This window comes from Zootermopsis nevadensis, unplaced genomic scaffold, assembly GCF_977971745.1.
Source record: "Zootermopsis nevadensis isolate Lab colony 2312 unplaced genomic scaffold, Znev_1.0 Znev_ptg000061l, whole genome shotgun sequence".
Lineage (NCBI taxonomy): Eukaryota > Metazoa > Arthropoda > Insecta > Blattodea > Termopsidae > Zootermopsis > Zootermopsis nevadensis.
The window spans coordinates 8,437,211-8,459,605 of NW_028259192.1; the positions used below are offsets into that span (position 1 = coordinate 8,437,211).

The following is a 22,395-nucleotide window of genomic DNA, read 5'->3' on the forward strand; positions in this document are numbered from 1 at the left end:
GTGCCGGTCTTACCACTGGCAGCACATATTATCATAGAGTGTTTCACTATCGCCTGAAATGTAGACCTACCGACTATTTATTCAGTCAACCATTCTACACAAGAGATCCTCCCCGTATAACTTCTGTCGGTAAGAGCCTATCATGATACTATCACCTTCCCATTAAATTCTATTACCAATGTTACTACTTCTGACAGTGGTATTCTAAGTTTACGTACCAACTTTATCTCTCACTTTCAAAATACATTTCCTATATATTTGAGGAAACTTATATTGAAGATTTGTGTCTTCTGGGTTATTGCGCTGTGTAGTATGGTAGATGAATCGCTCTGATGACGGAGGCAGTATGACCCCTGCAACGTTGGTAAACTTCTACCACACTACACGGCGCAACAACCCAGAAGACACAAATCTTCATACTCACCGCTGTGAAAACCTCAAAAAATTATATTGTTAGAAGTACGTTCTTCGTGCTAACAATTTCTTTACATTTTATATTAGCATGTCTCTTCCAACCTGGGTTTGCACTAACACTTTTATAGCAGAACCCAAACTTCTTGAGCTCATCACTAAGCTTTCAAGCTTTCTTTATCTCGGCTCCAGACGGATGTGAGTGGTAGTAAACTGGATGAGCGTTAGAGGTTGTAGCAGTTGTTCAGTTCATTTAATTTAATTTGATTTATGTGTTTGACAATTAGAGCCAAGCATTAAAAAACAAAATGAAAGGAAGATATTCTATGAGAATTCTCGTAGAATGTAAATAATATCGTGAAAGATAAAAAACATAAAAACACCACCCAAAAGAGTAACACAAATTAAGACAGTATGGACAAATGGAAGTTAAAATTTAATTGTAATGTTGAAAAATGTCCAGGGGCCAAATAGTTGCTGAAATTGTCTGTGTGCTTACAATGGAAACAGAAACACATCTAGCTGAGAGAAAGAATTTGAAATTGTGATTTATCATATACATAGATTAGGCGATAATTATTATAATAAGTAAACGTATACTGATAAAAATATGGAAGAACAAACAAGTAAGTTTGTGTTTGAAGACAATGATAAGGACCAGAACATGCAGTTGTGGAATATAGCGTTGTAACCAAGTAAAGAGCGTGTTAGCAGTCGAGGTTTTGCTAACATATGATCTTGGTAGGTCACGCAGCCCCCCCCCCCTCCCGTCCCGCAAGTATTCATCGCATCCTTTGTATTTCAAACGCACCGCCGCAAACAGAAGGCCCACGTTTAAGCCAACACCAGGCGACTGACAGCGACTCGCTGGCTACAGCTGATAAAGGTTTTTGACGGGCCAACGCGGCTGACATGAACGCTTCACCCCTGAACTGAAGTAGATACTGATAGTGTTACCAGCATACGTAACGCACTGTAACGTAGTTTCACGACCTTTATAATATTTTCGAAAAATGAATTTTACAGAGAAAAGAATGTCAGTCTGCAAAAGCCCAGTCATCAACATTATTAGTACTATGATCATATATTTCAAAATCGTCATGAAAAGAGACGTAAGCCCTTTTTTCAATTTGGGTAGCCAAATACATCATTAACAAATACACTGAAAACAAAGGGTCCTAAAGTGACTGTATACTTCACAACATACGAAAATGAAAGTGTTTCAGAAACACGAACAGAAAATTGTCTACTACGAATTGGAATAGCCATAAGAAAGTCAAACGTTAGTACGCTTACGAAGAAGTAAATTATGGGAACAATACCGAAATCATAACTTAAATAAAAGTATACAGAACCAGTTCGACCCCGTGTACTCACACAGGATATTTGGTTGTTTATTTTATGACGTTTTCAGCAGCTTAATAATTACATCGTCGGATGACTTGGAAGAGATATGAAAATAAGAGACCCAGGATCGATTGAGGAAAACCTCAGCCAGGGTAGCCAGTGAAGGAGGAATGCAAACCACTCGCTAACGATGAAGTTACAGACAGCATTAAGATAACGAACGAAATTGGTTCAGGTGGAATGTTCTTGGTAGGCATGCTAATAGCAATGACAACAGTAATAATAACAGTACTTACCAGGTACCACTGCTCCTTGAAGAGAGGATCAGGGAATACATTGTGGGGGCTAATTCCGCGATACTGTGGTTGGTGCTGCTGGTCCTGGGAGCCGGTTCCGAAGAATGACGGGTAGTCTCCAAAAGCAGGGAAACTGGGGTCCGGATAGTCGCGCTTCGCACGTCGTTTTTCATGCTGCTGCTGTACCCAGTGCACCTGAAGAAAAACAAGAAATTTAGTACACATGGTGCAAGCAAGAGCAGTGTACATAACATGCCTTATCTCAAAACACTATTACTATACAAGCTTCTTGAGGATACATGGTAGTATTTTGTTAACGGTGACCGTGTTAACTGTGTGTGTTTGACAGTCAAACACTTAGTCTTTTTTCATGGGATTCATCTGGAGTAACTGATAAAAACCACGAAAACAGAATAGGATATCCTATCTCGGTCGAAATTTAAACCCTGGACCTCCGAATTCGAAGCAGAAGTGCTAACCGTGATAGGCAGTGACTGCCGTGGTTAGACAATTGTCATTCAGTTAATTTATTCCTGTGCTTGAAATCTCCAAAGAAGGCCAATTATAACCATGCACTAAAGACGACAGTAGAAGAACAAATAATAAAGCATATAAATAGCGTACAGATAAGAAATAACACTAAAACATAAATAAAATATATTAAAATTTACAATATAAAATCTGCAGAATATGGAGAAAGAAAAGTAAAACAAAGTATGAATACAATAAATGTTTTAACATGTCAGCCAGTAAAATGTAAACCTTGTTAAAATGTCTGTGTCTATGGTAAAATCTTGCACGTCGTCAGTGTGTCTATCCCTGTATGTTTAGTCATTTATGCCTTGCTCAAATATGTACAATTCAATAATAAAGCAGAAATAACATTTACTGATTAAAGCATATGATAACAGCAAAAATTATCATTTACACAGAAGTCCTATAAAAGACAGAAAGTACACATGATAACGATACCGTTATATGACAGAACAAAACAGATTCAATAATAACTACAAGTAACACGAGTATCACTTATGAGTGTAGAACATAGAGCATTTATGTGACAGGACAATGGAATAAATTAAAAATTAAATTAAATTAGAGGAAGACACTGAACATGAGACTAAGATTAGCATCAGCAACACCTCATGACATACAGAGGAGTATAAATAATACAGACTGGGCAAAATAACGTCCTTTAAAAATCAAATTATGATTCATTAACATTCAAGCGAGTGAAATACAACCCTAGTTTGAAGTTGTCAGTGCTTTGCAGAATATATTAGCAACAGAAGCACAAAGGTCTCAAGAAGATTATGATAATCTGAGCACGCTTCTGTGCTGCACAAAGTCTACAAATTACCCTCATATAGAGACTATTGAACATCCTGTGAATTAAATGACGTGCTCGAGTATACGTAGATAAAGCACGAAGCTCCGAGACTTGTTTCGCTTCTGAACCAAAATGACTAAAATGTTGTTAATTAAAGTAAAGCGACCTTTCTCACGCGGAATTCGGCAGTGGAACAAAGGAGAGAGGGCATCATCTTCGTTCTTACCACTACCTACGAACTGCACCTTTGCTCTCACCCCATTAATGGACAACTGTATTAACTGAATCAGCATTGTGTAGATATCACCATGGAGATTAATTTTGGGGATTGGAATTTTTTAAGCGACAAACTACAAAATGTTTTTATTACAGCTGACCACATAACTTCCAAATCATAAAAATGTTTCGGAGGTTGCCCCATATATATTTATTCCTTAAACCTATCTTACAAATGTAAGTATGTAAATGTTGCAACACGTTTATTCTCGAAAGATTTGTTTCCACCAAACAAATTACTGATTTAAGTTCTTCATGTCTTAAAACTTGGTGTTCGTTCATTTTAATTCTCCCGGAACTGTGATCCACCAATGAGGCCTACGGTCCCATAGTTGCAAACAGTAACCTCATACCGCATCAGTGCAAGAATGACCTAACGAGCAATACTTTCCACTCGCATTAGTGTAAGAACGGCCTACGCTGCAAGAATGACCTCCGATTGCATTAGTGCAATTATAACTTTTGGTGAATCAATGACAATGGATCACAGTGCAACAGTAACCTATGTCATGTGTCGTGAAGAACACCTTTGGAATATCAGAGTATTTTAATGATCACACATTTCCAATGTTGTTATATTATCAAAATAGTCGCGGTAGTATGCTATGAACATCACAGTAATATTAGTATTATGAAGTCAAATGTTACCTAAAAATGAAGACAGCGAGGAACTAGACAAAAAAAAGAGACCAGAACTGGCAAACTGTGGCTGAAGAAAACTTAAAGCGCTACTCCCGGCTCCACAAAGTAAGGTAGCTGTAGTTCTGAAACTTGCATTGGAACGGACTTCCGGGTTTTAATGGAACGACTGTCAGGAGGCTAGTGACAAGGGGATGGCACAATAGCTGACAGAAACATTTCCGCGCCACTGACTTCCTATTTGTTTCGTCCCTAGCCAAGTTGTCATGCCGAGTCTCAAACTTCGCTAGACAATGGACCTCGGTTCTATTGATAGAATGATTCTTCTTAAGAGGGCAATTTTATTTTGTTGAGAGATATTTCCCAAGTCGCTGGTTAACAAAAAGGGCGAAGCAACTCCTTGCCATATCACAATCCTCGACGTATCCATCTCATCATCAAACATTTTTTCCTCAGTATCGTAGTCAATTAATAACTTTGCGATCCTCCAAGTTGGGAAAGGATAGACAGCACCCCGGCACAACCCGCCAGGTGGTTAATCTTTCGTTATAATTCATAACCTGAACTCTAAAGTTCTACTCATACATCGTTCGAAATACAAATAAAATATAAAAACATACTTATTATTATCAGAAAAGCAACAGCCTGAGATTAGTTTTGGACCTAAGGGATTAGAGGCAACAGAAGGTCCCAGATAACTGCATAATGATTATCTTCATGATTTGTTTATTGCCTCCAAATGTCGTCAGGTTGTTGAAATCAAGATAGGACATGCAGTACATGTCCGGGGAGATGAGTCAAAACGTCGGCCAGACAACGTGACGGAAAGAGGTAAATTGGGAGATGTCGGTGCAGCTGGGAGTATGATATTAAAATGATACCTAAATAAATAGGATTTGAAGGTCTGGAATGGATGTATGTGACTGTTAAGAATTAGTTTAGGAAGGTCGTATGTTTGTTGGAAAGAAAGTATCGCATCGATATTATTTTCAACATTTCAACATGAAGCATAGGCCTATTCAACTTTTAGATTGTAAATATTATATCAACAAACGACGGCTACGTGTTGTAAGGTCCTGACATCTTGAAGATGACGTCAAAGATTTATTTTTAAGGTCGACTGTATGGTATATAAAATGTCAATAAGGCGACCAAACTTAGTTTCACATTCACCGTTCGTTTGATACCGATAAACCACAGAAATTATGCCTGAGAAGCGTAAGACGGTCACAGATCATAAAATTGTTACTCATTAAAATTTGCAAGTATGCAAAATCTCAAAACTTTAAGATTACCCCCGACAAGATTTTGGTATTGGAAACCTCTTCGAGTGGAAAATTTGCACAGAACAAGATAGCTGCGTTGAATAATTATACAGTTAAGAGTTCCTATGAAGATGGAAGCATTTCAAGGAAAGTACGAAGGGTAAGTTATTCCCAGAACGTATGATAATGCAGCAAACAACATTTCAGAACCGGATATATTTAATTAAATGGCACAAATGTGCCGGAGAACTTCTGACACAAGACAGAACATCAATGGTAATAAAGGCTTAATAACAAATTAGCGGGAGGCACCGGTATACGAACATCTTTATGTGCTTTAATTAATTTCTAAACGACACGTGCTTAAATTTAATACACACTGTCGCCCCAATAACCAATGTTGTTGCATTTACGTAGCTTCTCTTTGATAGTTTTAATGAACGAATACACGAACCCATCATCAAAACGCGCTGTGAGAATAACAAAAATCCCATTATGAACCACAATTTAGTCTCAACAGAATAATACTCCTACTAGAACGGAATTCTTTAACACACAGTTTTTTTATACAAACAAGGAATATTGTGTAATACTTACCATATCCTGCTGATAGTATTGCCTCTTATAAGCTACAACGTTTTCGTGAAGTAGGGGAAACTTTTAATAATATTCTTTAAACGTTAGTACAAACCGGATATAGTATCTCGAACTACCAACAACCTCCTGGTTTCTACCTCCCACAAACACAAAAAGAAAGATTTGGTAGAACAAATTTCGAATGCTCCATGCTGAAGAGTCGCTGAGAAGTTAATAGTCACTCACCTAATCACAGACAATGTACCGTACTTAATGAAACACTGAGGTTTAGCCCGCCATCAGTCCCTATCCTCAGCCCCTTTAGCTATCCAAGACTGCCTGTTCAAAACACTCAGCTAAACTGTACATCTGGAACACGTTTCATCCATTCAAAAACTGAAGGCAAGCCACGATGTGGGACTCACGTAACAATAACGAAATTATAGAAATAATGACAAAAATAATACAAACTGAGATCATATTAAAGCTTCTTATACAATTAAGACAGTGCACTGTAGGATTCCGACCAAACATCGAATTCACCAAAATTAAATTAGGCCTGAATTAAATGAGAGATGGCGGTGGTCAATGAAGACAAAGCGATATAAACATTGGCACCATATCTTGGTTTTGTTCTAGAGCAGGGGTTCTCACCGCTTTTCGCTGGCGTACCACTAATTCCAATGTAACACATTAAATGTACCATTAACCAAATGCGTTCAGTGAAAACTTACCACCAGTGGTACGCGTACCATAGATATAAAAACGCTGTTCTAGAGCATTCTTCTCATAAATCTAAATGCTCACTAACTGAATCTTGGGTTACTTCACGACGCCGTTTCAACCGAAAGTTTACAATGAGTCGAGCGGGAAGGGCAAGCGGCATTGACTTAAAAAGACTGACGGTAACAAAGACAAAGGATTCAGTTAGGATTGCCGCTAACACAACCGAGATTCGAACGAAGTACCTCCAGATTAAGAACATGGAGCGTGGCCGCTACAGTGATCCGCACAGTGCATACAGTCATACAGAAACCGTAATGAAATTTTTAAAATCAGTTAGTAATGGTTTATTGGCTTACTTACTTCTTACGAAAACGTAGAAACCCAAGGACCACTGTTTTACTAGCTAATGAATTCTCTATGAAAATGTGTGGAAAAAAACTAATTAGGTATTGAATGTTTGCCCACAGATAAAATATTCTGCGCAATGAAATTGAAAACACAAGATAATCATGTTATTGCTCAGTTCAGAAGACGTCATCTCGTACACCAAACTGTATTTCAGGCGCAAGGCTCCCTAAATCGGAAAGCGTGTACGCGTGTTTAGATGTAAATGCCATAGGGCCGAAAGCTAATCCAGTAAAAAGAGGGACTACTGGGCTACTGATGTAGCTAGCTTACAGGCTCCATATTCATCTTTCCGGTGGATGCTCTAATTAAGAGGGTGGTTGTTAGACTAATGTGGGGGAGGGGGAACGGGCGAAATTACTTAGGCTCACTCAGCTTCTTACTATGATTAAGTGCCGTTAACTGCAGATACATTTTGTAGGTCTAAGTGCATTAAACTGAACTGAAGGGCCATATGTACGCGCCTACAATATCCTAGTCTGATTTAATGGCCTTACAAGAATATCACCATCCCTATGATGATGATTTGCAATGACACGTCACAGATACATCCTGTATGCTGTAGAGAACAAAGCTTGTTTCACTGTAGGTCTGTAACTCCCCTGGTAATTGAATGGTGAGGTCGGATAAGCAACACGTTCTGTTGAATAATTTCGTTCCTCAGTACATAACCAATGATCAGCCTTCGTTGGGATATAAGTTTTCCTTATGCTATTAAATACCCGGTCTTCTGAAATTTTCGCGAGTGTTTCCTAACAATGACATACATTTCATCAACGTTTTATTAATGAGGAATTTGACACTAATTCGTAGAGAAGCAAAAGCGACATGCCGGAAAAATGTGCTAAATGGAAGGCCTGTTACAATTCACAAACAAAAGAACATCGCAGAATGCGGAAGATCATAATTTAATAAGTCTACTGTAATAAAAATGTTAGCAAAATTGTATAAAAAGTTTGGAATATAGCCTATACGGAATAAAATATGCATAGTCAAAACAAGAAATAGGCATATATAAAAATGAGGAAAAACAAGAGATAAAGATCTACTGCACTCAGTGCGTATGTGTGGAGATTCTCGTAAAAACTACAATTTTAGGGGGGGACAAAGGAGCAAATTTATGGTTTTGTATTATAACTGTTCGCAAAATTATTCTGAATCCTCATAACGATAGGCTTAATTTTTGAAGCGAGAGATTATTCATGTGGCATAATTTCACACACTGTCACAAAATAGATATGTATATTTCACACGCACAGAAGCGTGTATATTAGGCGTATTCCAATAGATAAGAAACGGGTCGATATCGAAGATGTTTCACTCGACATCAAATAGTCTTACCGGTTATAAGTTTCTAAACTACCCCAAACAATTAAATTCAGTTTTAAAGATTGTAATTATCTGTCGTACTTTATATCATAGACTTATTTTGGTGGGTTCGTTGGTTAGCTTCTCAAGATGGACTCTGTTCCATGGGGATATATATATATATATATATATATATATATATATATAATTTTATAAAGTAATATAAATACAATGTAGTTTCCCTATGAGAACGGACTTTTGTTACAACATGCAACATATATATATATATATATATATATATATGTGTGTGTGTGTGTGTGTGTTTAAAACCGGTTCTCTGACGTAGGCGATATAGAGAAAATAATAGTAAACTCTTAAATTTTAATTTCGTCCACGTTATCACACCTAGTAAAGGATGTTTAGCAGCGATAACCTGTACATTTGAAAAATCTGTCATGTAATTCTCACATGACCCTTCCATTATTTACAAAAAGACATACAAAGCTACCGCTTCATTATCAAAGGTTATAATTTTCTGTTAACACCTAAAAAATAACAACACATCTCCTCCGTAATCAGGATTCAAACTGAAAGTGTAGTGAACATGAGAAGAGTTAAACGTATTAAAGGAACAGTTACAACTTTGTACAGATGGCGATTTGCATTCCATCGCGACTAAAAATCGAAACCGTGACAACAAAGAAACAAATTTTATAATCTCTGTTCTACTGGATGGTAACCTTTAAGACATTCCACCTCTTGTGATAAAACAGCCATTCTCCTCTGTGCTCTTAATTTTCTCCTTTACGTATCTAATTTCGCTACTTTGTTATACAATTTTAACTGATGAACAAATATCCATCATGTAAATCATTGATTATCCCGTTTCAAAATCTCCATTTCAAATTACGAATCTATACATTCGTATGTGTAGCTTCCTGATGGCATTTTAAACTTTAAAGTAGAAGCTGTAATGGTAACACTCAATAGCCAGATTTCCTTTACATGAAGTGAGATTCGTTTCATTATGGAAATGTAAGTTAGAACACAGTCATTATAAACTTTAATTTCAATACGAATTTATGGCGTCAATATTCCGAATCACTGTGAATACTAACTATTACTTCCGAATTATGAATTCTGTTTCATAACGGCAAGATCCATCCAGTTTGGAGAGGTGGTATAATCGAAGAAGCAATGAAACTCTCTTCCGAAAATGTAGCACAATTTTGTGGAAAGCTGTTCAAGAAGGATATCATCCTCCTAAAGGTTTGTGACACTGGCAATGCTTATTTTCGGAGGAATATCTGATATACACAATATATCTCGGAATTTGTAAGCACCACTGAAACGTCGGTCAGTATCTGCGACACTACGCGACGGAACACTCCAGAAGGCAACCTTCTTCGTTCCTCCCCGTAGTGTTTCCACAATAAACACACTTAACCATGCGTACTCCTCATAACCCAGTCTTCACTTTAAAAGTTGTCTAACCTATCACTTGCGTTGACGACCCTTAAAACTTTCATTTCCCGGACGTTAGGATTTTGTTCGTCTTAACACACGTTGCTGTTCTATATACAAGTGTAAGAACTGAAAATACTTTATGAAATATCAAATACACCTGTTTCCTCATTTCTCGTTTCAGTCTTTTGTTGATCTTCCAATATAGGATTATTTTCTTAATACAGATATATTTTATTACCCCCACCATTAACAGCCTCAACCGAATGTCGCCTCTGACCGGATACCACGCACGTTCCGTATTAGGGAGATGCCGGCTTCAAACCTGGGCACGGATATATGTTATTCGGACAGACATTTATCCAGAGAAATGCTTACAATCTGCTTTCCAATAGCCCACGAACGCTTCCTTTCACATCAATTCTAAATCATTATTCAACAATCTACTTATCATTCGACGACATACAGGGTTATTCATAATCCCGACACATTAAAAAAATCGCCAGACATGAATGGTGCAAAGGATGGTAACATGCGACATGCCGATATAAAGATAAACTCTCCAAGTTTGTTTGTACGCGCTTAGTTTCTTCGGTAGCAGGCAGGGTGCAGGTTAGTACATCACCATATCGTATGAGATTTAGTTGAGTGATAATGGCTACGCTAGCAACAGAGAAGGCATTTTGCGTGCTTGAGTATGTTCGAACAGAGTCGATCGTGACGGTGCAGCGACGTTTTCGAACCAAGTTCAGAAAGGACCCGCCGGTGAGGAACAGCTTAAAGCAGTGGTATGAAAAATTCCAGGGTGACGGGTGTCTGTGTAACGCAAAGGCCCAGGCCCTTCGGAGGAGACACTCCGCCACACTACCGCCGCCCCGTCCGCGGCTACCTCAATCAGCATTTGCCACACCATTGGATCGGACGCATGGCTGCCAATGATCATGCGCTGCTTCGTTGGCCACCCCGATCACCTGACGCCATGTGACTTTTCCTTATGGGGGTACGTTAAGGACCAGGTCTTTGTACCGCCTCTGCCACGGGATCTGCCTGAACTGCCATCTCACAAATCGATCGTGACATGCTGCAGCGGGTAAGGGCGGAAATGGATTATCGACTTGACGTCTGCCGCAGAGACAGAGCATGTATGAGGTATGCAAAATAAACCATTAGTGTGTCTCTTTCTATCGGCATGTCATATGTTACCATCCATTGCACATTTCAAGTCTAGCAATTTTTTTAATGTGTAAGGGAATTATGATAACCCTGTATAATATTAAACTTTGAGAGTTTTTCTAGCATATGACGCTCAGTGTGTTATGTTTTTATAAACGTTTTATTCACGAGTAAAGTCGTTAAGATAATGTATGATCTGAAGCTTTTACGGCGACAAAGTATAATGAATTCTTCTCGAGCTACCAGCCGAATGACGAAGATGTTTCTCAAAACGTTGGTGTTTTCTCCATTAAACCACGTTACACGGCTGGTAGCCCGAGAAGAATTCATTATCGTTAAGCTAATTTACATACGCCTTACATTTCAAGTGAATTTGCCAAATCTATTAGTGAGTTGAGTGAATTTCTTCAACGCTGTGTTACGTCCAGAACAACAAGCAATAAATATCTTCACTGGATAAGCTGTGTAAATTTACTGTGAAATAAAATTACTGTTGGGCCTAAACGCGTCTCACAATGGGATGCTGCAATGCACGTTCATACAAAATTGTTCGTTCGATAAGGAAGGCCACATTTGGCCTATCTACCGATATCCATATATAGACTGGATCAAAGTTTGCTTTATAGTCCCAACAATTTATTCTTTGATTAGGCTGTTCAGAATTCTGCTTTTCAGATAAGTTCATAAGATCTGACCATCCAGGAAGCCTGTGTTTTGCAAGCGTTACATTTCGTACTCGCAATCTTTTACTGGCAGAAGAGAAGTAAACTGCAAAAAGTATACAAAAAATAGTACAAATAATTCGGTGACGTTAGTTTATATGACATAGGAAATAAAATATTATGGTCTACTTAAACAATATTACTGAAAAAAGGAATTGCATCTCGAATGATCATGGAAGACATTGGAAAGCAAAAGTGGTTAAATTAAAATAATATATAATTATTAATATAATCAATATAATATAATTTTAAATAATTATTAATGGTAAAAATAATTACAAGACAATATTATGCAGGTGTAAATTTTTACCCAATATTTTTGTAAATGTGGGGAGGATCATACCTACATATACTCAAACTGATAAAACCTGCAGTTCAACGAGGAACTGTTTTTACATTATGGTCAATTTGAACAGAAACGTGTAGAGAAAAAAGTTTATAACAGACAATTAAGTGTTCGGGTGACTTCTAAAATCAACATTTTTAGTGTGGATGTATGAGTGCTGCTACGTATGTAGTGAATTGCGTTCATAGCAAACATTGGGTTATGGTTATCTAAATTTTTATTTTTTTTCATTTTCAGTTTAACTTAGCAGTTTTTATCTTCTTAGAACTGAATTTACTAACTTTTAAAAATTTACAACAAAATAGTTTCAGTGAACACGATGAATGAATAATAGTCTAAATATTTAAAGTAAGGGCTAGAATAAAATAATGTAGTAAACAACATTATTGGTTAAGTTCTGTAACGGTATAATAAAACTGTGGTCACACGTAGGCCTATATACCTTCAGAAAGAGCTTGATCGAGGTGATGCTTGAATCTACTGGGGTAGTAGCAAAAACGTTACGCTTATGAACTTGATTTCTTACGACTGCAAATTAAAATCCTGCTACCAGAATCAAATTTTGTGAGATATTTTTAAAATTATTCATGAAAAAGCTTCAATTTTAACAGCTGCAATTATGACACACACCACTTACACTTTGAGTAAAATATTCACATGCAGGCATCAAAGGATTTGATTACAAGGAATAAATACACTGAACCAATAGCAGCACAGATTGCGGTAGTGTGCATTTACACGGATACAGAGAATTCGTAACACTAATTGCCTTACCAGAGTTTGTTTCACAACAGTTTGTGGCAAAGCGAACTCGTTAATAACATATCGATGTGACATTCAATAGAAATGCAAGACAATCAGACGGAGGTTAGTTACCGCTGACGTTCGGCGAAGAACAGAAAACACAGCTCATCTGCCACTGAGATTCTCTGTAGGATTTGGCTTACTAATTAGTCGGATCACATTGACGGCTCAACAAATAAAACAGCTAGCACACACCACGAGGATTTCATCCAAGACTTCCATTATATAGCAGTCCAACTAGCTTGGGCAGTTTGCGAAAGCCATTATACAAAATGTAGCATACTCGTATAAGCTACACAAAGAACTATAAGGCTAAGTAGCCTTATTAAAAATAAAGAGACGTACTAAGTGGACGAATAACTAAATAGGAATCAAACATAGAGATCATACGATGGATGATTAATTAATTACACGCAATAAATATACGAACGCGTTCTACTCCTAAAATTAAAAAAAAGTTCTATAAACATATTATTGAAACTACTTTTTGTTAGGGAGCTATGGCAACATTGCGCAGCGATATGACATCAGATTGAAATAAATGTTTGGTGGCGATTTCTTCAAAGGACCTTACGAGCTACGCCCTCGACTCTAAGGAACCTCATATTTAGAAATAGGATTTGAGACTTTCGCGGCGAGTAAAATCAATAAAATCTCCTCGGGCAATCAGCCGCGTTAGCTGGTTACCATAGTAAACCGACGTTTCGGGAACAATAGGGACGGAGGTTTCACCTTGAGCTGAGCATGGTATCCAGTGACGAACATGCTCAGGAATGTTGGGGGAACGCCAGGAAGTAAGCAGAGCCAAACAAACCGAGCGCTTGACTCCGCCCCCTAGCTCCTTGGGCCTGCGTCCGATCATGTGCACTGGTCCCGAGCAGGCAATTACACAGGCAGGCAACTTCAGAGGATCCAGTCACATCAGAACCCTGAAGATGGGGACAGAGTTTGTTCCCGAAACGTCGGTTTACTACGCTAACCAGCTAACGCGGCTGATTGCCCGAGAAGATTGTACTAGAAGTTTCAATAAAAGAATTACGACAACTTATGGAAGATGTATGGATCATTGGCAACGCGATAAACTGTGGTTTAGAGGTCTTGCTCATTTTACTCAGAACGAAGGATAGGACGAAACAGACCAGGCCTGCTGACTTATACTGACTTATGTCTGCGGAGCTATATAAAGGGCTTAGATTTCTCCAGGGATCGGCTCGGTCGCGGTGGTCCAGAACATAGGCCACCCAGACCTCAACACCTCAACCCCTTAAATTTTTGTTTATATGGGGCACATTAATGGTTTGGGGTACGAGCAAAAATAGAAACACGAGATGCGTTGTCCCGTCGCATTTTGGATGCGGCAACCCGTGTAAATGACAATCCTAAAGAAATGACAACGAGCTATAAGCTCACTTCAAAGACATGCCATAATGCGTATTGACTAAATTATCAAAATTCTTACAAATCCTGAATATGTACATGAAGAATCTATAATCGCTGAAAATTTAACCTATGTTCTGAGATTCGTGAACGGTATAACCATAGGAAGAAGTTCCATGAATCACCCTCTATATAAGAAATTAATAATTTCTGACTCGATTTTTAGCGCGGCTTCCGGCTAGGTTCTACTACAATTTACAACCCTCAGGTTTGAAGTGGGCAGTGCTGTGCGAATTCTTAAACAATCCCACACCTCGCATTTTGGCACTTGGAGAATTTTTATGAAAATAACATAGTATCTTGTATAGCTTTATAGGGAACAATTGCTTAATTCTGCTACTTCCTCTTCAATATAATGCACAGCTGGGTTAATTGGAAGCGTGCGAGAATAAACGAATGTAATTAACCCCTGCACGTCGTGAAAAAATAAGGATTTACTACTATTTTAAAATCTGAAGCAAGCCTCCAGTCTTTCTCACCTTATGCGCATCGTTCATCTTGTTAATTAACAAGTCTTGTGTGCCAATTATCCGGGTCAGTGGTTTCCACACAATGGTTCGCTCGAGTACACTACAGACATTCATTTCTAATCCTGCATTAACGTGTATGTTTGTCTTCATTTTTCTATGCAAGAATAATTATTACTGTCACAACAAACTCCAAGCTACTTCGGTTCCCCATTTTCTGTATCTCTTCTCGTTGAAAGTGAACCCTAACTGTACTTAAAGTTTTCATGCAGTAATGTTCATTCGAGCATTAATGTTGATATGGATACAATCATGATATCCACTGAATACTAAAAGGCGCAGATAGATTCTACATAATTTAACTGTAATCGCTTATTAACCAGGTCACAAGCAAAACAGAATCCTCCTTTAGAAGCAAGAATTCGCTCGGTTGGTCAAGTATTATTCAACCACAAATTCCTAGGACTCACAAATGTTTTGTTTTTCTGTCGGTTTTCCGACTAAATTTCTGTGTGCATCTGTTATGTCTCCCACACGCACTGAACGTTCAGCCCACCTCATAATCCTTGGGTTGATGCCCTAATAATAAAGAATAATATAAATTATGAATAAATTTATTATGCCACTCTGTCCAAATTCCTGTTATTTCTTACCTCCTCGGTCCGAATATTCTCGCTAGCATAGCCTAGTGTTCGCAAACACCTCAAAATGCAATCTACCATGAATGTGAAGAAGCAAGTTTCACATCCATACAAGCGAGAGGGACCTAAATTCATACTACAATTTTAAACTAAATACTAATCACTTGCAACAACAATTAATACCGTTCCTGCTTACTACCCCACATTTACTTATTTTAACAAGCAACATCTGCTAAGTACAAAACATTGTATTCCAAATGAAGTAAAATGCACTTTACGAGGCTCTGCACTTTGAAATACGTGATGCCACGTTATGGAGGACTAACCCTAACAGCGGGGAGGGCCCGTGAAATGGAACAAGAATCTCAGCGGTCCAAAAGGGCGGGGAGTCCCCTCACATTGACCTGTGGCGTGCACACAACGAATAACACGCTCTCACGCGAACACACACACACACTCATTTCCGTTCTTCACTGGAAAATGGATCGACTCCCACTACTTCCTTGTGGATGAATAAATGTTCATCGCAAACAGTAGAAATACCAGCCCCATTAATCATATTTAATAGAAATAAACTATTCAGTGACCTGTCGAAATATGAATGTACCTCATTCTGGTTCATTAGAGCGAAAGAGACGACCACATTAGTCACGTCAATCTGCTGGCTACCAGCGGTTGCGGTCAACGTGAGCAAATGCTCTCAATACGGGAAGGTGGACTAATATTCCAGTGACTACTGGCGTAGATAAGAAAGGGCAATGCTCAGTTGAAGCATGATCACCACTTGGTGTCTCTTGCAACGTGGACAGAAGTCGATAAAAAGCGAATTGGATTTTGACTTTGGCATTAAAACCATCTAGTTCCAATAGCATCGCGTTACGTCGATGTATAAAAAGATATACGCCCAACTTCGAGATTGTTCGATTCTTGCCATACAGGCCTGCAACGAAATTCTTTCAACTGAGGAAAACCATAAAAACAAGCGTGGTCAGACTGCAGCCACAAATGGACTTACTGAACAGTCCCTGATAATAGATGTGTCTGTGGTAGTAACTGAATAATGACTGACACTAAAACGCCAAAGTACTCGGAGGAAAATCTGCTCTAGCGCCACTTGGTTCGTCACAAAACCCACATACTTCCTGTAATTGACTCACGGCCTCCGCAACTCAAAATAAATCTCAGTAAGGGTGTCTACTTACCAGGCCGCTGTTGAACACTCATCTCCCGAATGTAGATAACATGTTACATTCCTGTAACAAAACTGAAAGTATAGGCTACCCATTTATGGAAAAGTAACTCACAATGCTGCTTTAACTCTAGCCGAAGATTTGCATACCAATGCTGTCCCCTAGAAAGTAAGTCCGTAATTAAGTGTGCAGTCCTACAAAATATGCCTCTCTGGAACGTCAAGTTTCAATTTCACGATTACATTTAGCTGAATTTTCTTTTGCTGTGAAAGTTAAGTACGAACAAGAGCAGGTAGCTAAAACGTTCAAACATCGCCGTAATACTATAGACATCCGTCTAATATAACTACAATTCATGATTAGATAATTAATACTGGCAGACTTTCACTCACAAGTTAAAGACATCTACCACATTAAACACGCAGCAATCTTATAACTAATTAAGTAACTCCTTGGCAATAGAACATTAAAGTTCACACACATATAACTTCATAATCTAGTCGGGGATTGTCATGAGCTGGCAATTTGCGCCACCCTCATCTCTCTCTGGTAACCGAGTGTTTTTGCAAACGGCAAGCTGGAACACCAAGTTGCTATAGTTACACCTCTATACGATCAAAGATGTAGGCTTAGGTAGGTATCAATTCAACAGCGACTTTTCTACATTTATTACAGTCTGACGATAACCGCAGAGTCGTAAAATGTAGTAGAGTTTTTGAATAATGCCTTCCGTCATCTGCGAGTTGTGCTGAAAATTCTTCAATTCGTATGTCATAATTTTATTTCCTAAGATCCATTTTAATACTACATTCTGACAACCATATGCTTCAAAAAAATCTCAACCAAAATGCTTTATTCCCCATCCGAGTTATACGTTCAGCACATCGTAAAGACTATAATTTTATTGCCCAAAAGATAGTAAACGAACGTTATACATCATTACTTATTTCCTCAACGTTCCACTTTCTTCAAGAATCTTAGGTCCAAATACTTTCCTTACTTAACAAGTCCTCTCAGTATTTTCAAAAAATTGCTACAAACAAAACAGGAATTATTAAACGTGTCAAACAGTTATTTATCAGACTCGTCACGTTCAACTCACTGTCCTACTTCATAGGATGCAGAATGGGAAAAACCAGCATCCATTATCATTTCGCTGATTGCACTGCCTCTTCGGAACACCAAGGTGCTTACGCAAGACGTGACCTACACGAAGGACTACATTTGTTTACCCACGCCGTGTCAGGCGAACTTTGTGATTTAAAAATGAATCACGTCACGCGCATATAAGCCTACATCTCGGCCTACGAGAAACAAACAACTGTGCTGCTGACATTTCGCCCCCAAAAGATGTGACCTCTGTTTAATCCTCTTATTCCTATTTATAGAAGTAGCCTGACTAGATCTCGTCTGAGTTCATTGCCAACATGCAACGATCTTCACTCAGATCCAAACAGAATCCCGCCACATTATATAATAATAGTACATCGGACACTACCCATTTCTATACACAATTGAAATGCACATTTCGGGAGTTGACTTTACTCGCATTTTCCGGCAATTGCCTGAAATTGTACTAACAGATTTTTAACACTTCTAAAATAGATGCGACGGTTCGGATCGAAACCATGACTTACACAACACTATGCCACTGCTTATGGTAAACGTGGCTCACACAAACACGAGCATTTGTTATCTGTCTATTAACCACATACAGATGTGAGAAGAGCCAGTGCTGAATGGAGCTAGTGTCTCCCGCAATTCAGAGGATTACACGTACTTTTCATATTACCGATTATAAAAATTTAAAAACTCTAATGTCGGGTAATGTAAAAACTTGCATGAAAATACGTCATTTGGCTTTAACGACGCTTCAAATTGTCAAGATCATAATAGGTCACTGGCGTCGAGTGATGGGATGATTAGTGAATAATGGAGTGAAAGTAAGTGGTTTGACATAATTTAAGTTAGTCTATTATTCCGGATTTTCCGGGACTGACGAAAACCACGAGAGTCCTCATTTACGACAGGCGGTCTTCGAATGGACATTTTATGCTGGGGAGATTACCAAGTATGAAGAAAGAGGGCTAACCTCCCTATAGAGTGACACACACAGGCTGAATGTCAAACATCGATATGAATTCCGTTCTTATAAAAGGGACGGAAATACGGTCTCGTTCAATGTTACCTTCTTATAACTCACATATTTAATTTGAAAGGACCAGATACACCCTACTTCAAAAAGTGGACTGCAAATAATTCGGCACAGGAACAAAAAATTAGAACAGCTCACAGACCAATTCCGAACATCACAATACACCTCCAGGCCACATACAGATAATTACGCAAAAATTCAACCTTAACAACAGGTATTTGTTTCAATTTTGAATGAGGTTGTTTAGGTCGCGAAAAGGCTTTTTAACCCTTTTCATGTAAGGATTACAGAAATTAATTTTTTTCTCATTATGTGGTAACACATTTTGTGATTTTCATATACTATCTAGAGCAGTGGTCCCCGCCATGGCGCCCGCCAAGGCTTTTTTGGGTGCCCGCGTTGTTACGGAAAGAGGTTATACTGAATAATGAAGGCCGTTCAACCACGAACATTATAAAATCAAAGGACTCACTAATGCCCATCTTGACGATTGTTTGCGAGCAGCAACATCATCCTACACTCCCAAATTTGAAAAACTGGCCGATGAAATGCAGTACCAAACATCACACTTGAGTAATAATAATTGTACTTATAAAAGTAAGTATTTTTGATTGCATGGTTTCTTGTATCATTAAACGTCGTGTTGTTTTGTGTATTGTTTGGTGTCCATATCTTATTTGTCCAGAGAAAAGAAAATTTGGCTTTGTTAATTGGTTGGTGCCCGCCAATATCTCATAAACTCTCAAATGTGCCCGAAGGCAGAAAAATGTTGGGGACCACTGATCTAGAGCATTCGTTGCTGTATTCTTTCTTGTCAGAAGTTTGTTGTATGAAATCTGGAACAACTCCAATGACAAACATTACCTAAACTATCTTCTGATACCATGCTGAATACTAAACACAGCAGATACCGGAGCCCACTGCTGGGCACAATTTCGTCTCTCGCCCTCGCAACTTATGTACCGAAGTTCCCATCGCAATGTTATCCTTACATATACTTCTATGTGTTTCATGCCAATATTCCGCATGGACTTCCTATCTCCCCAATCCCCCACGCCCCCACATGGCAAGCTCAGTAATTTCAGTACTCTAACAATGCTCGGCGACCTGCACAAATTACAACGTGCCTCTTACGCCACTTATATAATGGCTCTTATCTAGTTATTTTTAAGCATTCTACATCAAAATACCCAAGCCGGGATAGCTCAGTCAGTATAGTGTCTAGCTGCGGGCTGGACGACCGGGACTCGATCTCCGATGGGGGCACACGATTTTTTTCCTTTAGCCTCTGCCTCCAGACCGACTGTGGGACTCACCCAGCCTCCTCTACAATGGGTACCGAGGTCCTTTCCCGGGGGGTAAAGCACGGCCGAGGCGTGACGTTGACCACTCACCCCCATCTAGTGCCGAGGTTAAGAATGAGTAGGCGCTATACCACTCTCCCCCCAAATGCCTACATGGCGTATAGTGGAGCAGCTTTACTTTACTTTACTAACGTCAAAAATACCTTTTTTTACACTTCTCTCAAATTAGCAGGCAAATGTTTCACACTCATGCAAGACGACTATAAAATTACCTATACTATACACACATGGATATATAGACCCTATACATAATCATATATCACACGGCTACAATGCATGGAAAGAGTTTGTAGAACGCATGAAGGATATTACAAAAGAATAAAGAAATTTTTGTCGGAAACCCAAAGACAGACACAGGCGTAGATGGGCAGATTTTTTTAAAATCAAAATGAGGATGTCGAAAAAACGCAAGTAGCTAAGCATATAGTACAATGGTAGACACTTATGAATAGGCCTATAGCAACAACACTCCACATTCCACAAATGGGGTACATTTCTTGACTACTGAGCGACAATTAGCTTCTCAAAAAGGACTCTGCTCCATGGACTAGGTTTGCATTTTACTGCTTTGGTGAGAAGCGTAAAACTACTTTCAATACACAGGTAAGATTATCCGTAATTCCGCTCATGAACCCGTACAGTAAATGTGAAGCAACCAGAACCCTCATAAAACAGAATGAACCGCCCAGATATTCACAACCTGCCGAAATATATCGGCGATGATATGGAAACATGACGTTCAGACTGCTTCGAGACACTGTTTTGTTCAATGACGTTCCACTAAATCCGTGTACACTATTCAGCACTTGCATCCACTTCAGATTCCATGGTCTGATACCCCCACCACTATTTTAAGTAAGATTTGAACCTTTCAAGGCGACTAAGTGTAATAAATTCTTCTCGGGATACCAGCCGTGTAAGGTGGCTTAATGAAGAAAACACAGTACCCTGAGGACTTAAACGAAGATGGTAGCCCGAGACGAATTAATGATAATTCAAGTAAGGTTTACTGGGACTTACACAAATAGCCTTCATGTACATTTCGAACTAGTGCCGAAAACATGATTGAGTTCAAGTGTAAGATAATATCCTAATATTCTCCTGAAGGTTCTTAGCAAGTATATTGGCAAGCGTCACGATTAGTGCTGTTGCCTCTTATTTGGGTGATATCAGGCTCATACCTATGTGTACACTTCGTGTACCGAAGTTGCAAAATCATTATAATTTTTACTTACTACAAAACCAAGATGCATTTCTTACCAACACAGTGGTTCGGAACGAACGTGTGAGGCCTACGAAACTTAGTTTAATACATCTATACAAATTTGTGATCACAGAGCAAAACTTCAGCAAATACCGACAACCTATTCAGTACCTGACAGTGACACACCCTCGTATTGATGAAACGTTTCTAGTTTTCGAAGGAGCTCAGTGTAATGCGTAACATATTTCATGTTACAGTTACAGGATACTCTAGGTTAAAAACAAAAAATGCCCATAAATTCGAATTTCTGACTCAATGAATCTGCTCGCTGGTCCACTCTGTTCGTGTAGGTCTAGATTTCGCTCTCGGAGAGCCCTAGGCTACATGAATCCGAAACATGACTCTTTGGCAATGATTTAAATGTTTTCACGTTAAAATTGTGACCGTAATCGAAAAGAGCTTACCAACGTTCTCTGCGTCCAGTTATTCCTATAGTAGCATATACAACTGGCGTTACAGCAGACGTATATGCTTAAATTACTTAAATAAATTATAAATAATTACGTCCATGTACATCCGCTTTGCTTGTTTCGTGTTCAATCTCTTTTTTTAAAAAAAACATATCCTATATACAGGGTGAGTCAGAAGTATGTTTACAAACTTCGTGTGCGTGTTCCAGGATAAAAATAAGAAAAAAATGTTCCTATGAACACGGGGTCGCAAATGTTTCATTTTCGAAATAATAGCCAAAAATAATTTTCAATATATGCCTTTATTGACAAGTATAAGGACAGGGATGTTTCCTTATAACAGATGCTCAAAGGTTGTTCCTCCATTCTCCACACATGC

General features: G+C 38.6%; 1 protein-coding gene across 5 annotated transcripts in view; it reads right to left on the minus strand.

Annotated features, from left to right (window-relative positions):
• Positions 1–22,395, minus strand: part of Fur2 (furin-like protease 2) — a 1,061,088-nt gene that overhangs the window by 291,311 nt on the left and 747,382 nt on the right. For all 5 annotated transcript variants that reach the window (XM_087340817.1, XM_087340819.1, XM_087340816.1 and 2 more), the window contains one exon: positions 2,055–2,249. In XM_087340817.1, coding sequence (XP_087196943.1) covers positions 2,055–2,249 — 195 coding nt within the window. The remainder of the gene's footprint in view (positions 1–2,054; positions 2,250–22,395) is intronic.